The sequence below is a fragment of the Mixophyes fleayi genome, chromosome 4 (assembly GCF_038048845.1).
Source record: "Mixophyes fleayi isolate aMixFle1 chromosome 4, aMixFle1.hap1, whole genome shotgun sequence".
Classification (NCBI taxonomy): Eukaryota; Metazoa; Chordata; class Amphibia; order Anura; family Limnodynastidae; genus Mixophyes; species Mixophyes fleayi.
In genome coordinates this window covers 318,908,683-318,926,336 of record NC_134405.1, presented here as the reverse complement: position 1 = coordinate 318,926,336, position 17,654 = coordinate 318,908,683, and the positions used below count along the sequence as shown (strand labels likewise).

Sequence of the window (17,654 nt, the reverse complement as noted above, 5' to 3'; positions counted from 1 at the left end):
CACATACTTTTATGGATTTATAAAAAGGGATCAATCATCGTAGGAAAATAAACACAAGAGAATTTCGCTGGAATACAAAATGCTGCTCATACATTTTACTACCATAGATTTTGGCAACATTAAATACATAGCTGCTCTTTGGCTCACAGGAGTCTGAATTCCTTCAGATCAGAGGTTCATCTTATTGATGAAGCAATAGCAGAGCCACCTTTCAGGTTGTAAGCTGCCGAGAGCAGGGACCTCTTCACTGTTTGTATTGATTTGTACTAGAATGTTACTGTTGTAAAATAATTCTTAGCAATTACACCATTTAGAAGAAACTAGGAAACTAGGCTCTGAAATATCAGGTAATGTCCAGGTCATCGATATAATTAGATGGTTGCCTCGGGCGCCAATGGTTAGGGGGCACTTAAAACCCTGAATGAGTGACATAATGTCCCATAGATTGAAAGCTGGAGAAGGCCGATGACACCAACATGCTGACAGCAACTGAAGACACAGCTCTCCGGCAGTTCAGTTTGACGTCTGCACCATTTAGATCAATGATAAGTTAAAGCGGCAATGTCTGGACCCCAGGTTAAGTGTTAAGTGTTTAAGGGGCACATTTATCATTAATTGGCAAAAGTGAGAAATAGTTATCAATCCTTATCGCAAGGATAAGGATTGAACTATTTCTCAAATTTATTAAAAAGGGAACACAGAAACAGCAGTTCCGAAAAACTGCTGTATCTGTGATAGAAAAAAACCATACTCACCACTGCCTCTTCGGTCGCGCTGTCTCCCGATCTCCTCCTCTTCGGTGTACTTTCTCTTCTTCATGCTACTGCGCATGCGCACAAAGTCCCCACTCTGTCTCTGCAACGATAGTTGCAGAGAGAGCGCGCTGAGTGACAGGGAGGGATCATGTGATCCCTCCACACATGCGCTGTCCAGCTCTGCTCTTCGGAGCAGAGCTGACAGCAGTGGATTTCTTCAATTCTGATAATGTACGCCAGCTGAAGCGTACATTATCAAGACAAGTTCCCGAAAGAAAAAAAATTTCGGGACTTGTTAGATTGCGGCCAGAGCAGTCACCATTCTGTTGAATGGTGACTGCTCGCAAAAACGATCAGGAGTGCAAAGCAGCAGATATCCATGATATCTGCTGCGATGCACCTTTAATAAATTTGCGGAGGGCACATCGGGACTTTAATTCCACGGTAAGTACACAATAGTGCACTACCGTGATTTGTTAAATATACCCCTAAGTGTTGCATTAGTTTTTTATGCAATCAGATTTTTTTTGTAGGAATGAAGCTTGTCGGAATTCTCGTAAGCGTTAAACCGCACACAACCCCTTCAAACAGCCTCTGGTTGTAGTCAATGGTCAAGCTCAGATAAGAGGCTGGTAACTGGTGGATCAGCTCAGAGACCAATCCTGGGTCCTGTTTTTGTTAATAAAATAGACAATGATAATTTGTTAACCAGCACACCTAAGACTGCAGCAAAATGTTGCATTTACAAGCGCCACCCCACTTAAAACTAACATAAGCACAAATTTATTTTTATATTTATACCTGTTTTATTTAATGTGTTCATAGTGATATTACTTGTGAGCTATAAGGGGAGGTTTGTGTCTTTTTGCAGATTATACAAAGGTTGTACCAGATTTGATTCTCCAGAAGGCAGAAATAACATGCTTAGATTAAGTGTGGAATGTGACATGTAATTAAATGAAATGTACAATAATATGAGGCACAAACATCCAAAAGCAGAATACAGAATGAGTGGTGACAACAGAAGTAATGGACCTTAGAGCTATAGGACCTCACGCAAAGTCCGTTTTAGGCGCATCCAACAAAACAACACTATCATGCATGTACAGAAAGCACCAAATCCGCCTGCATCTTAGATGCAATTAACACTTGCGACAGCTCATGAATCACTACGAGAGAATGGGAGGAACGCGGAATTGTGAAGGCGTGACCATGTAAATACATCCTAGTCGCAGTGAGGCGCAGACGCAACATACGTCAAAACAGGGCTAAAGCTGGGCGGCAGAAATTAGGTGGCGCAAGTGGTTACCTAGCTGCAGGAACTGCTGGCATCCGACTCTAAATGAGGTCCATAGTGTCAGGTGGTATGAGGGGTAAGCAGGCAATGTAGTAAAGCAATGGGAAAGGACAGCAGAATAAATGGTTGTATAGGAAGTGTGGCAGGAAAAAAGAAGATATATGTTACTGATAAAACCTCACAATGATTGCTGTGTAGTTATGATGACCCTATCTGCATAAATGAAAAAAAAAAAAACAATATTCAAAAAAGGGTCACTAACATGGTGTATGGGCTAAGAAAATTTATCAGAAAAGATTGCTAGATAAACTTTCGAAAAGAGACAGTATGATAGAAACATTCACATATCAATATGCCCAATTGTAAAGCGCTACGGAATTTTCTGGCGCTATATATATAAATGATGATGATGATGATGAATATGATTAACAGAGTTAGAGACAAAAAGCAACCCAATAGATTAGATGGACCTGCAGCACAGCCTGTGATATTATATTACCCCATAGCAGGTGCAGTTAGATACTCTCTCTTTATAAGACCTCCCTCCCTAATGCCGGCGACACTAGGCATTAAAGTAGTTATGGGGCTTGTGTACAAGGACCAGCTAAGTCCATGTCAGTCTAATACTTGTGATCTGTAGAACATACAATAACATAGCATAGAAACGGAGCAAAACTTACATAGCAGATCACCAATTACAATATAAAGAATACACCCTTACTGTATGTACAGTAATACTCCGGATGTAGATGAGGTCATTCTAGACATTGCCCTATTCCCAGCATTGCAAGTTAATATTTCCGAATCATTGAAGTTATAAGTGAACAGTCCAGTTTAGAGGTGATTATCCCGGTTTCAGCCGTCTGACAATAACCAGTCAGCTGTAGAGAAGTAGCCTCTGTACATGAGATACATAATTGTACATAATTAGGTTTGGCATTCCCCTGCTCTGTTTGGCGATAAGCTAACAGCTCCGATGACAGCCTATGATTTATTAAGGGGCGGACTCACCTCCCCGCTCTGACCTTGTTAAAGACTCGCCATCAACAGGCTGCAGACTAGCATCAGACACACGAGAGATTCCCAGCAAGTAAGTGCAACTTAATCTTCATCTGTTGTGATAGAAACCTGCACAGCCCCTGTTATTTATTGCTACTTATCTATCCCAGGAAAAAGATACATTTTCTTGTAAAAACAATCCATCGAAAAAGTTTGGCAACTTAAAAGAAATGTTCTTTATAAATATATTTTATTGCAACCGAATGCATTGTAAATTAAGTTTGTAGAACATTTTGTTACATTGCATTATACTTTATTTGAAGGGTTTATCTCTGCATCATAGCTACAGATGATCACTTTTCAATAGAAATTAAGATTTTATTTATTTAAAAAAAAAATCTCCATTATATCTATGATTGTTTTCTTGAATAAAGCAGATTACATTTTTGGTATGTTATGTCCCCATTAACTGGGGTTATAACTAAGCTTGAATTGTTATATAATGTTATAGGACTGTGATTAGGAAATGTTTAAACAGATAAATATAGCAATCCTAGTTAGACTGTATACAAAAGAGTGTATTTACTATTTAATGTTGTTATTTAATACATTGCTGTATTTTCACACCTTTCTATATTTGCTTAGAATATATTTTAGATTAAGATTGTTCATCTCTCATTACAGTTTCAGCCTATTTTTTAATTTTGTAAGTATTTTGATTTTTCTTAATTGTATCAATGTATTAAGGTGAATACTATGTCCTCAGTTGTTCAAGCTCTGTAATTTGGCATCTCAATTATTTATATGCAGCACATTTTAGTGCCTACATTGATTTTCTTATGTTCCTCTAGTGCTGCAGAAGGTAGAATTCTAATAAGTTCTCCAACATAAGCTTACTTGCTACTTTTAAAGTGCGTATAAAACATACATCTATAACAGTAAATGTTTTTGGGGATTCCTTTTTCCACAGATGTTTTAAATGTCTTTAGAAAAAAAACTGTAATAAAAAATACATTAGAATATTTTTATTTCTAATATTAATTATCTTCCTATAGTTGCTTAGTTACTACATATTACAGCATAATAATGAAAATGCAAAGGAAAGAGTAGAATGGAAGTTTCTTTAAAAAGAATGTTTATTTTTTTATAACATTTTCTTTTCGCTTCATATACAATGTCATTACCCTAATATAGTTGCATTTTTTAATTAATTTAAGTAATTTTTTTAAATAAAAATAACAATTTAAAATATTTTTAAATATAGTGTATTAAAGTTGATGTGGATTACTGCACTTTATATAAATAATTTTGCCCAAAATGTCTAACGATTTGATTGCAGAATTATGTCCTGTAATCCTATTACTTAAATTCAAAAGTCCTGTTATAAGTCCTAGCTATGGGCACAGGTAACTTAGACGGTTGACCTCTCTAGAGATCTGCAGATCATTGTTCTGCAGACAACGTACAGGAATATCAGAACAAAATACTAAATATAATCAAATACTATGCACATTTTTATTGTAATTGAATTAATGGCAAAATGTATTCGTTTTCATTTTATATAAAAGTACAAAGTTGCATATTGTTGGCAGTTCCAGACAAGTTACCAAGCTCTGGTATATACTAGTGATGTGGTTTGTCATTAGGAGTAGCTGTTGTACAGATGTGAATGGTGTACAGCTATGCTTGTGTTCAGTGTTGGACCATGTTTAGAGGGAGATTGCAGATGCCTGGAATCCCTCCCAGATCAAGACATGGTGGGTCTGATTCATTCAATCTGAATGTAACTTGTGTTTAAAAAAAACGCACAAACTTGCACGCCCTTACGCCCGTATTCAAGAGCAAGCGGATCTGATAAACGTTCCCAGTTGAATACAGATATTAGTATGCTCTGCCTAGACAGCATTTTCCATATGCAGACAGACACAACAGAATGTGTACAATGCATAGTGCAATATAAAGTTACAATACAATGCACAGAAAAAATATTAAATAAGTGAACACCTGTTAATAATATAATCAATAATAAAAAAATGAACTATTTATATATATATATATATATATATATATATATATATTTATAACTTGAAATACATTTATCAGGATAATATTAATGTGTTCTGTACATAAAAAGCATTTTTACAGTTTATATTAATTGCAAACACATGTTGTAGCATGCGTATATGTCCGTCATCACTATCAATCAGCACTTACAACTAACCTGTAGCTGGAGCAAGTGATACGGCTAAAGATCACGTAGGGGGACACATAAGATTTGAAAAAAAATAACTTTTATCCCATGTTCAGAGACATACACAGACATTGTCATGCAAATATAACAAGGAAGTGACCACACTGACGCTGATCAAAGGAAGCTGCTTTTAGTTTTCTTATGTTTAAACAGTATCTTTGTCAGCGCTGGTAGCAATCAAAGGCGTGAGCTGAAATACAACGACTTAACTTTGACATGTCGGCCAAGATGACATTGACTAATTTGGTAGTTTTTTTTACCAAATCCAGTTGACATCAGAGAATCTATGGAAAACTGAGCAACCCTCTTATCCAATCAAAAGAAGTGACTGGACAAGAAGGGAAGACAATGTCTCTGCTGTCAACAGATCTGGCCATATGCCCAACTAGCAAATGACAAGATATGTTAGTCAAATATCTGGTCATTCAGTAATCAAACCCAATGACAGTAAATTGGCAATTATATATATATATATAAAAATGGAGGACAGTGTGGAAAAAAAGAGGGACAAGAAGTGTTAGGTAATATATATGGGGCAGTTGGCAGGTTTACGACCTTTAATTTTTATCTCTTCCAGCTTTTAAAGAAATCCGCCTTTGAAGAATTCACAGAACTGAAGAGACAACGAGAGTGAACCCTTTAACGTAAAAACGGAGACACAACAAGTCCTTCCAACGCTGATCACATGAAAACAGAAGACGGACAGGTCCAACTGGTATGGAGCAAGCTGGTTGCCTAAAAACGGTGTCAATCCCGGTTACTGTCCTCCACCTGCTATTCTTATTAGAGGGGACAAGCTCGGAAAAACTCTTCCACAACAGAGATCATTCGGATGTTGAGTTACAAAGTCACCCGCAAGCTGATGCCATCTTGAGCCCTGAGGCTGCACAGGTATAGCCAGCTGTAGGAGGAATATTACTATCTTGTAGTAGGATATCTAGATCTCTTCTTCTGTAAATGATGATATAGTTCAGTGGTGGCCAAACAGACAGAGACTAAGGGGAAAATGAAATTCTGCGCAAGGTGTCGTTGGAACATCCCACAATGAGACTCTGCAACCATGCGGAAATCTTGGCTCATTTTTGAAGAGAGAGATCAGTACTGGATTAACTAGAAGTGGATGCAGCCAGACATAACAGTGATGTCCGGCAGTCGTGTGCGCAGAATTTATTCCCCCAGTCAAAAAAATACCACAAACCCCCTTTCCTCAAGGGCAGAACTAATCAACCTCATATGACATCTCCCCTATGGTGTACAGTCCTAACCACTCTTCTCAATAATACTGTGCCCACATACCAAGTGGTATGGACACCATGGTTACACATTCACCACTCCCCAATCCCAGGTGCGACTTGATTTAAACACCCCCACCCCACCCCCTTTCTTCTAACCCTGCTCATGCCCCCCTCACATAAAAAAAACTCTGTCCCACTTTAACTGCTTCTCTTCCCAAGTTTGCACATGTCGGTTCACTTTGTAACTTTACAATAGACTTGATGTAAAAGAATAACTTTAATATGTTTATTGGTCATGTCTTCAATCTTGTAATATGTCAACAGATTGTTCTTTCTTTTCTATTTTTACACAATGCTTATAACACGGTTTTGAAAAGAAAAAGAAAAAAGAATACCACAAAGAGCCATGCCTCTCAGAATTCTGTACATGCCATCAGACTCCCCACATGCATGTTACATGTCATCAGTCTCCCCACATGCATTTTACATGCCATCAGACCTCCCCACATGCATTTTACATGCCATCAGACCTCCCCACATGCATTTTACATGCCATCAGACCTCCCCACATGCATTTTACATGTCATCAGACTCCCCACATGCATTTTACATGCCATCAGACCTCCCCACATGCATTTTACATGTCATCAGACCTCCCCACATGCATTTTACATGCCATCAGACCTCCCGACATGCATTTTACATGCCATCAGACCTCCCCACATGCATTTTACATGCCATCAGACCTCCCCACATGCATTTTACATGCCATCAGACCTCCCCACATGCATTTTACATGTCATCAGACTCCGCACATGCATTTTACATGCCATCAGACCTCCCCACATGCATTTTACATGCCATCAGACCTCCCCACATGCATTTTACATGTCATCAGACTCCCCACATGCATTTTACATGTCATCAGACTCCCCACATGCATTTTAGATGCCATCAGACCTCCCCACATGCATTTTACATATCATCAGACTCCACACATGCATTTTACATGCCATCAGACTCCCCACATGTATTTTAGATGCCATCAGACCTTCCCACATGCATTTTACATATCATCAGACTCCACACATGCATTTTACATGCCATCAGACTCCCCACATGAATTTTACATGCATATCAGACCTCCCCACCAATGCCCGTCAGGCCTCCCCACTCATCCCTTGCATGACCATCGGACCTCCACAGATGCCTCTTACGTGCCCATTAGACCTCCCTACAAACCATCAGACTTTCCCATCAGACTTCCCACATGTGATCCATGTGATCAGACCTCCCCGCATGCCATTGGGCCTCCCCCATGTGCCTCTCACCTCCTCCACTTACCGTTATTTCCAGAAGCGCAGAGGAAGGAGAGCTGTAGATTAGAAATTAGAAGTCACCTTAGTCTTCTGCGACCATATCACAGCATAGCAGTCTGAGTGCAAGGTATAGCCAGTGGTGGAAGTGGGCCGGTATACGGTGCTACGCCATGCCGCCACTTCTATTGCTTTAATTATAAAACTCAAACAGCCCAATTCCATTCACTCACATTTTACATACCTCCATTTCAAAGTTCCACTTTGACCACTGGGTATAGCAATATACCTTGCCTATAGCAGGCTTAAATAAAATACATAGCATATCTACTATCTGCTAGATTCATTGATTAGAATGTACTAATCTAGTAATATTTATACAAGGAAGGTGCAGATGTGTATAGTGCCTGTCTTAATGTCTCTTTGTCTTATACAGTAGGGTAGTTAAAGAAGCTTATTGGATGGCTGTCACAGTTTGTCCAATCAGCTGCATCAACCACCATACAGTGTAGGCAGTTTAATGTCAAGCATCAGTAACCACTAGTTGGAGGAGGGGGGTAGGATTTAAAGATTAATTATTTTTTTTTAATGTGAGTTTCCTTTAACAAGTTTGACAGTCTAATGTCCTATGCAGAACAGTAATCTATTTCAATGTAAACTGCATTTATGCTGAAAGCTGAAATGTTTCAATTACCTTAATAATCTTCTGGCTGCTTATGAAGTTGGATGTAAATTAAATTAAAATGAACAAAGCAAGGTATAAAAGTAACACAGGTTGTTGATGTTGGGTAAGATTGACTTGATAAAAGATATGGCAAATACAAGTAAAAGGCAAAATGACATGTATTATAAATAGATCTGACACTGCAGTTCAACTAATATGATCATATAACAAACACGTTTTTCACCCGGAGGTAACCCTTACATTTGGATTTAAAATCTAGAGAACAATGTGATCCCTATTCACAGGATAAGAGGTTTTGCTCCAAGGAAGACTGGAGAGGATGGGTGATTTGCAGAGTAACTCTCTCTCTCTCTCTGTATGTATGTATGTATGTATGTATGTGTATATATATATATATATATATATATATATATATATATATATATATATGTATATATATTTTATATATATGTATATATTTTATATGTAGAAAACAGACGTCTGAGCCAACACATGATGAGTGAGGCAGTGTAAACATCCTCTTAAGCATCTCTCCACCAAGCACTCAGTGTGTATACAGCGTAGAGTGGGTGTATGGGTGAGGTGTGTTTCCTGTACATTAATCTCAGCTATCTCTCACACTTCCACAGTAATTATCTCTGATAACAGCCATGAGCCCTGTGAGCCCACCCAAGAAGTTCTGAGGAACTAAAACATTTTTCAGCAACCAAAACCGCTGCTCACTGCTCTGCTTGTTCAGATTACGTGATCAGGACCCGATACACTGGTGGGTCCCAAGCAGTCAGTTCTCCCCGCTCCCGACAATAGTATTAGGTGTCCCAGCATTTGTTCAACTGAGCACGGTCCTGGTACTTATTGTTAGTGGGGAGGCCTTGTCCTTTCAGCCTCCATAATGCTCTTTATTCACATTAGGAGACTGAGATCTAAAACACACCGGATGACTTCTGGTGTTACTGTGACTTGTTAGAGCATTTGGAGGGTTGGTACTCACACAGGCTGATCGCTGAGATCTGCGGTCATCTCCAGACCACCTCTACCAACGTACCCAATTTCATTTGCATGGGTATCGGGCATTGCGGTTGTTTTTGGGCCACACATACTGTGATATCAGGGGTATTGCCCAATATCATCTGGCCAGCTTTGGATCTTAAACACTGTTTTGCTAGCTGAGCATAAGATATTCTCCAGATTTTCCAGGCATTTAAGCTTATAAAGCAGGCTTGGCCATCCTATGGCTCTCCAGGTATTTCAAAACTACAAGCCCCAGCATGCTTTGCTAGTAGATAGCCAGCTGATAGCTGGCTGTGCATGCTGGGACTGGTAGTTTCACAACACCTGGAGAGCTAGGTCTGGTATAAAGGTTGAATTCAGTGTCCATCAAGAGGTTCATTAAATGGAATTTTCTTGTATATAGCAATAAAGCCAGATCCCAAGGCTGAATCTGTTTAAATGTAAAACTAATACATGTTTATTTCTGAGCTGTATTAATCTTTATTTTATATAAAACAAGATGCAGTTTAGGTTTCTATAGGTTCTATTATGTCAGTCTCTTGATTCTTATTTGCTATTTGTATTTCTCCCTGTAACAGCAATACCTTGTGAAATATGGCTGGGTGAGACCTGTGAATTGGGAAGAACAAGTGTTTGGAGAGATTCCTGAACTTGACCAAGCGCCACAAGATGTTTCTCAGCTCATTTCGGAAGGGGAATCGGCAGAGCGTTCTATCTTCACTTCTCCTAATAAAACGGAGATAAGTCCGTTGTTTTCAGAGTCTTTGAAGAAATTTCAAGAAGCCAATGGACTAAATGCCACCGGCTTCCTGGACACTGCCACCAAGCTGGCCATGAACAAGCCCCGTTGCGGCGTTCCTGACCACAAAGCCCCATCCAAGCGTAAAAATGCAACGTTGAGTCTTTTGGCAGCCAATGAAACCCACCATGATTTCCTACAAGCGGAAAGCTCTCAACGTGGAAGGAGAAGTGTCCTATCTAGACTGGTCGATCACTACAGAAGAAAACGGGATAACAGAGAGGCTGTGGAAAATGAAAACTACATGAGTTTCCCCAAGAGAACATTGAAGTGGAGGCTGATGGGAGAAGGGTACAGCATGCAGTTGACCGTCGACCAGCAGAGGAAAATACTTAACATGGCCTTTCGCATGTGGAGTGAGGTGATCCCGCTGCAGTTTGCGGAGGACCTCACCGGAGAAGACATAGATATTCGAGTTGGCTTTGGCACAGGCAGGTTAAACCTCTTCCTCACTGATATGTAAGACTTCTCAAAGGACAGACCTGTTTTATGACGAATAAATATCCACTACCTTCTGCTAAGACATTAAGGTGTAGATTTATGAAACCTTCTAAAAAGGAAAGGTGGAGGTGTTGCCCATAGCAACCAATCAGATTGCAGCTATTGTTTATCTATTACAGGCTAGAAATGATAACTATAATCTGATTGGTTGCTTTGGGCAACACCTTCACTTTTCCTTTATAGAAAGCTTGATAAATCTAACACTAAGTTTTTACTACAATTGAAATATCTTTATTTTAAAACTTACAATACCTTATGCTTTCCCCTTGATTTAAGGAGGAGGTATCTATATCTAAGCAGGTTTACACAATGGGTGTAAACAGCACCCATTGGGTGTATTTGTTCATTTAGAAGGTTTTCACCAATTGCAAAGTTCTCCAAGCACAGTCCCACAATTTAGATCACCATAGAGGACTTTCCTTCACATCTTGCTTCAAAAACTCTATGGGGTATATTTACTAAACTGCGGGTTTGAAAAAGTGGAGATGTTGCCTATAGCAACCAGTCAGATTCTAGGGCCTGATTTATTAAGGATCTTAACTTAAGAAACTTCTCATTTCGGTCTCATGGACAAAACCATGTTAAAATGCAAGGGGTGCAAACTAGTATTCTGTTTTTCACATAAGTTAAATACTGACTATTTTTTCATGTAGCACACAAATACTTGATAGCTTATTTGTACACTTAAATTTAAAGTTAATATTTGTGTGCAACATGAAAAAACAGTCAGTATTTAACTTGTGCAAAACAGAATACTAATTTGCACCCCTTGCATTGTAACATGGTTTTGTCCAGGAGACTGAAATAAGAAGTTTCTTAAGTTAAGATCCTTAATGAATCAGGCCCCTAGTTATCATTTATTGAGTACATTCTACAAAATGACAGCTAGAATCTGATTGGTTGCTAAAGGCAATATCTCCACTTTTTAAAACCCGCAGCTTAGGAAATATACCCCTATAAGGTGATACCCCCCAATATGTCACAGTTAAAATACAAGTTGCTCCAATTTCAAAGATCATATATGTCTTTCATAATATATATGTTTTATATATATATATATATATATGTCACAAAATATTTTTCATGTAACATATATCATATTTATATTCATATATCAAGAAGAGTTTTGATGTTTTAGAAAGGGAAACAACAGCGACTATATAGTTTTTGTTTGCCTTGTATTCCTGTACAGCTCAGGTTACTAAAAAAATAATTCAGAAATTCCTTACATCAGGCTGCCATATTTCTGTGAAAGGCCATCCCACAAGAATCAGAGCACATAAAGGCAGTCCCCAATCAGCAAAGTTTGTAAAAATTGTAGCATTAGGTTCACATATCCATTTATTAATTTCACATGAAAGAATAACTATTGAATATATAAAGGTGTTTTCTTTATTTAACTTTAATTACACTTCAAAGGATAACTTCACCAAAATAAGAAAATAGTTTTGGGTGCGGTTCAATGACATGAAATAAAAAAATACATTATTATTTACCTTCCGTGTTCCATTTAAGCATCTGCCAGTGTCCTCACTCACTTTAATGGTCCCACGCTGCACTCCACTCTCCTCTTCCAGCCTGATTGGGATTCCCATGGGGGAGGGGCATTGACACCCACTCAGAGTGTTATAACAGCAGTGCAGTGTGGAAACATTAAATCTTAGATAGGATCTGGTGGATGGAGCATGTAGGGTAAGTAAGCACTTAATTGACCTACACCCATTTTTTTTGTTGAGTTATTCTTTAATGTGTGGGAACCCTCATTAGGAGAATTAACCATATATACCATTAGCATATGTAGGACTTCTTCAATATAAGTTGAACCCAAGATCGGTAAACAGGTCAACCTTTCACGTTTTCCAATTGGTCATGTCTGTGACCAATGAGAAAGCCGGGTCACGCATATACAGATCCCCTCACGCTGGACCAGTGAAGCATTAAGTTAACTGAGTATCACACAAGTGCCTCAACGAGGCTTTATTCATAATTAAAGCGATAGGTGGTTTTTGAAAGTTGCGAAAACCAATCATATATCTGCGTATTAATAAATAAGCTTGTGAAAGAGAGAGATTTTATGTTGTCATCAACACACAATGACAATAACCATCTGTCTTTTACAATAGAAGATAAAAATGAGCTAAAGTAGAAAGTATATATATATATATATATATATATATATATATATATATAAAACATAGGGGTAGTTTTTGTGCATATGCGTTCATCAATACCAACTTGCCCCATTTCAATACCTGATGATATTCTCATTCTGCTTTTCCCGCTTATGTTTTAATTGCAGTAACCTGGGCATTATAAAATAATTAGTATCAAAACTGTCTTTAATACAGGCCGAGGTATTGCTATTGGAATAAAAAAAGGCCCAGAATATTATTACACTGTGCATTTGCTAAAGCAGGTATGGTTTATTAAATGAGAAAAAAATAATTTATGGTGACAAGCGCTCTTTAAGTGTATCTAGTATTATTGGCGCCTATTTAATGTTGTGTGCACTTTATTGTCCTTTAAACACATCATCACAGGCAATGCTTTGATTTCAGTGAATGCAGTTTCTAATGTAAAGTCCTTCAATTACTGTCAGAACAGTGGGCTTGATATTCAGACTTACTGGCTGGTCTGTAAATCCGCAGGCAGTTATTGTTCTGAATAATCGGTCAGAAATGTAGTGTTTTGATTTTACTGTTCATTTGATTTGTTTGTGACTAACAAAAAAAATAAGATATACAGTATATGGTGTTGAAAAAGTGTTTATCTAATGTGGCCACAAAACATGTTTTCTGTCTAGCTAGTTTTTTACTTATGTTTTTTTTTTCAAGTGATTGTTTCATCCTCCAACTTCTCTTTGCATTGCTTCATCAGATGGAGTTCGAAGAGTTAGAGAATGTGTGTGCAACATATCCGTTTATGGCATTGTGCGCAACGATACAGCAGTACTCTAAAATATTCAGGCATTGTGAACTTACCACAAATGCGTTTAAAATAATCACATCCCTCATTTGATAATAAGGAGCCTGATTCATTAAGGATCTTAACTTGAGAAACTTCTTATTTCAGTCTCCTGGACAAAACCATGCACAATGCAAGGGGTGCAAATTAGTATTCTGTTTTGCACATAAGTTAAATACTGACTGTTTTTTCATGTAGCACACAAATACTTGATAGCTTATTTGTACACTGAAATTTAAAGTTGATATTTGTGTGCTACATGAAAAAACAGTCAGTATTTAACTTATGTGCAAAACAGAATACTAATTTGCACCCCTTGCATTGTAACATGGTTTTGTCCAGGAGACTGAAATAAGAAATTTCTCATGTTAAGATCCTTAATGAATCAGGCCCAAGATGATTTGCAAAGTGTTAACCATTCTGCTGCTTCTGATGAAATTAACATCAAAGTTATCTAGTCTACCTGAAATGTATCATTTCAGTTTGAAAATATAAAGGTCTGAGCTCTCCTAACTCCCTCCTACACTACAGTAGAACTTGACAGGCAGCCACCACTATTGTTAATATTTTACTATCTTTCAGCCCTTTTCAAAACAATTAACCATTAGTGCTGAAAAGATGCTGATTCTAAAGGTGTCCATTCCCATGTATGGTCAAATCTGAATGATCCGGCTGTTCTGGCCAAACAGCTGAATCTGCTAGAGTACCATGAGTGCAGTCCTACAATAACCACAGACACGGTCAGATGTGATCATCATCGAACCCCATTTACCATATGTCCAGACCGACATCAGTTGATGCCCTATAAGATGCTTATTGGGATCGGAAGCCGTTTGGTATCCATAGACTCTGCAAACTGGCCATAACAATTGGAGTGGGTCTGAGCACTTTGAGACAACAGGAAAATATTATGGTTTAATCAAGTGGGAGATATGAACTAAAAGGAAATGAGTGGACATCAGTTTATTAGTAGAATAATAATTTGATGAAACCCAGCTTAGATAATTGCCTATATAGCTAATGTTAAAATAGACACATTAGAGTGCTCTACGTGACATTAGAGTGCTTAGCGTGATCAGCTACATATCGGTGCATATCAGCAACCACATTGTCTTACTACAGGGCAACACCTGGGCTGCTCTCAGGCGTTTGACGGAGTCGGGCAGCAGTTTGCACACGCCTGGTACCTGGGAGACATTCACTTTGATGATGATGAACATTTTGTTGGGCCGAGCAGTGAACAAGGGATCAGTCTTCTAAAAGTGAGTCTGTGATGGTGTACTTGTGGATTTGTGTGTTTTGGACACTTTGCTTTGGATCGTTCTTGAAAGAAATAATTTGTGGTATGGAGAAGGAAGTGGAGTAGTGAGTGGACTGAGTGGGTTTTGACCCACCGCTTGTCAAAACAAGATGACACCTCTGTCGCCTGAAGCCAACAGAGCAGGTCCGTCCATAGCTCACAATAAGCTTCTATTGAAGTGCTTCCATTTAGCTCTGTTATAGAGCTAAATCTGTGGGGAACAACCCATCTCCCACTCTGTTACAGAGGGGACATGGTCGTCAATGCATGGACAAGGCGTGATATTGTCTAATCAGCTACAATGACAACCATGCCCTGGATTAACTTAATCTTCTCACACCAATCCTACCTGCAGTTGAATATCTCTCAATTTGTGGGGTTTCGGACATCAGTTCCCAGGGTTCTAACAGTTGGGTGAAGACATTAAAGGGACATTTAGAAAATCTGTGAATTGTAGCCCCTTCTATTTCTTTACAGTTACATGTGGATATATTTTCATAAATGTCTCCCATTATGTGTAGGGTTAGTTTCCCACTAAGTGTGGGTGACAAATAATGGTAGATTTGCTCCCGCAGTTCTAGTCATCGAACAGCCACATCTGAGGACAATAGGATAAACACATGAAGGGCCATGTTGCACAATTCTAAAGGCATTTAAAAATGAAAGAAGCATGTCAGGGTAGATTTATTTACTAAAGCTTCTAAAAAAGAATAGTGGAGGTGTTGCCCATAGCAACCAATCAGATTGCAGCTGTCACTTTCTAGAATGTACTACATAAATGATAGCTAGAATCTGATTGGCTGAACCAATAATTCTGAGAATGTTACCGTTCCTAGGAACTAGTGACTTCACAAAATGCCTCATACCTCATGACTGTCACTAGTGAATTGATAGGCTGAATTCTTGAGTATATTAGTTCAGCCTACGAATGGATGTGTGTAGATGATGGTTAAATTTAAATATTGGGTCATAGTTGTTTGACCAATCCCGTAGGAGACAGCTTTATGTTGCTGGACAAGAGCACCACCTAGCACAGGGGACTAACATATTTTTATTCATTAAGCGATATTCATTATATGTCATCAACTCCAATGTAGATATCTAACTGCAATGTTGTATTGCAGGTTGCAGTCCATGAAATTGGCCATGCCCTCGGCTTACCCCATATCAACCGCATGGGGTCAGTGATGCAACCAAACTACACTCCGCAGGGGACGCACTTTGAGCTGGACTGGGAGGACAGAAAAACTGTTCAGAAAAAATATGGTAATTGTACTTGGTGAATGATGTGTACATTTAATACTCTTGGGCATAGTAGGATTATTCATTAGGCAACGTAGGCTCCTGCCTAGTGTGCAGTGGGCACTGTCTTTATGCTGCCTAGGGCCCTTTGGTGTATTAACAAGGCTTTGCTCTCTGGTGGTCGGTACATATTTAGGCATGAGAATTGTGTAATCACTGTGTGACATCACTGCTTCCTAATTCATTGAAAGTAGGGACTCTCATAAATATTGGTTCACTCTGCAAAATGGCTGCTTCCACAGTGTTCAGTTAAGTACTCCTGTCCCTGTGTCTGTCAGTACTCTCTTTGTCCTACACATAATTATGTGAAATACATGAACATGTGCAACTGTTAACCTCTACCCTTCTGTCACCAGGGTCATGTGACGGAAGCTTCAGCACAATTTTTGATTGGGTGAGGAAGGAGAAGAATTTGCGTGGCGATACCTTCTATAGGTTCAACACTTACTTCTTCAAGACTGGCTGGTACTGGATGTATGAAAATAAGAGTAACAGAACGAGATTCGGAGACCCTCTCCCCATCAAAACAGGTTGGCGAGGTCTCCCAGAAAAAGACATTGATGCCTACGTGCATGTTTGGACTTGGAACATCGATGCACAGTATTTTTTTAAAGGTATGAATCAGAACGGAAGAGCTAGATTTCTATAAGCAGTCTTTTGTTATAAAGAACTAATGTTGAACTATGAGCACTTGTCCGGGCAGCTGTATTGACAATCTCCTACAGAGGAGTGTTTTGGAGAAGTCGTGGCAGGGCAGTAGCAGCGGAAGTTTGTCCTCAACCACTGGGACCTCTGTCAATTTGCCAATTGCAGGTATATAAGCTGCAGGGTTCACCTGAAAGAGTACAACTACCTGCTATTCACCTTTAACCTATAAACAGGCAATGAGAATTGCACAGGGTACAAGAGAAATTGTACTAAGCCCTATGATAATTAAAACGTGTTTGTTTATTTTAATCCATAATTCTATATATTTTAACAGTTAAATTAAAATGTAATTTTAAATTAGATTTGCTAAAATGAGTTTTGTCCACATTATAATGAACCCTGTGAAACAGTTATTAATTAATATACAATCTTGGGGTTGAGGAACGCTATAAATTTTCTAAGGTCTGGGGTACAAAGAGAAAGACTCTTACAACTTCATACAAACCAGAACTTGCATTATAATGACTAAGGGAATTGTAATATTTTTATTTGTCCAACCAATAACATAGAAATGTGGACAAATTATTTTAA

The 17,654-nt window shown here is 38.6% G+C and overlaps 1 protein-coding gene across 2 annotated transcripts in view; it reads left to right on the top strand.

Annotated features, from left to right (window-relative positions):
- LOC142152978 (matrix metalloproteinase-21-like) overlaps positions 1-17,654 on the top strand; it is a 39,215-nt gene that overhangs the window by 17,809 nt on the left and 3,752 nt on the right. Inside the window, exons 1-6 of one of the 2 annotated variants that reach the window (XM_075210164.1) lie at positions 3,083-3,142; positions 5,880-6,193; positions 10,128-10,779; positions 14,936-15,075; positions 16,238-16,379; positions 16,772-17,029. In XM_075210164.1, coding sequence (XP_075066265.1) covers positions 6,020-6,193; positions 10,128-10,779; positions 14,936-15,075; positions 16,238-16,379; positions 16,772-17,029 — 1,366 coding nt within the window. In that variant the 5' untranslated portion in view covers positions 3,083-3,142; positions 5,880-6,019. Of the gene's footprint in view, positions 1-3,082; positions 3,143-5,879; positions 6,194-10,127; positions 10,780-14,935; positions 15,076-16,237; positions 16,380-16,771; positions 17,030-17,654 lie in introns of those variants that run through there. The other variant, XM_075210163.1, reaches the window with a different exon arrangement.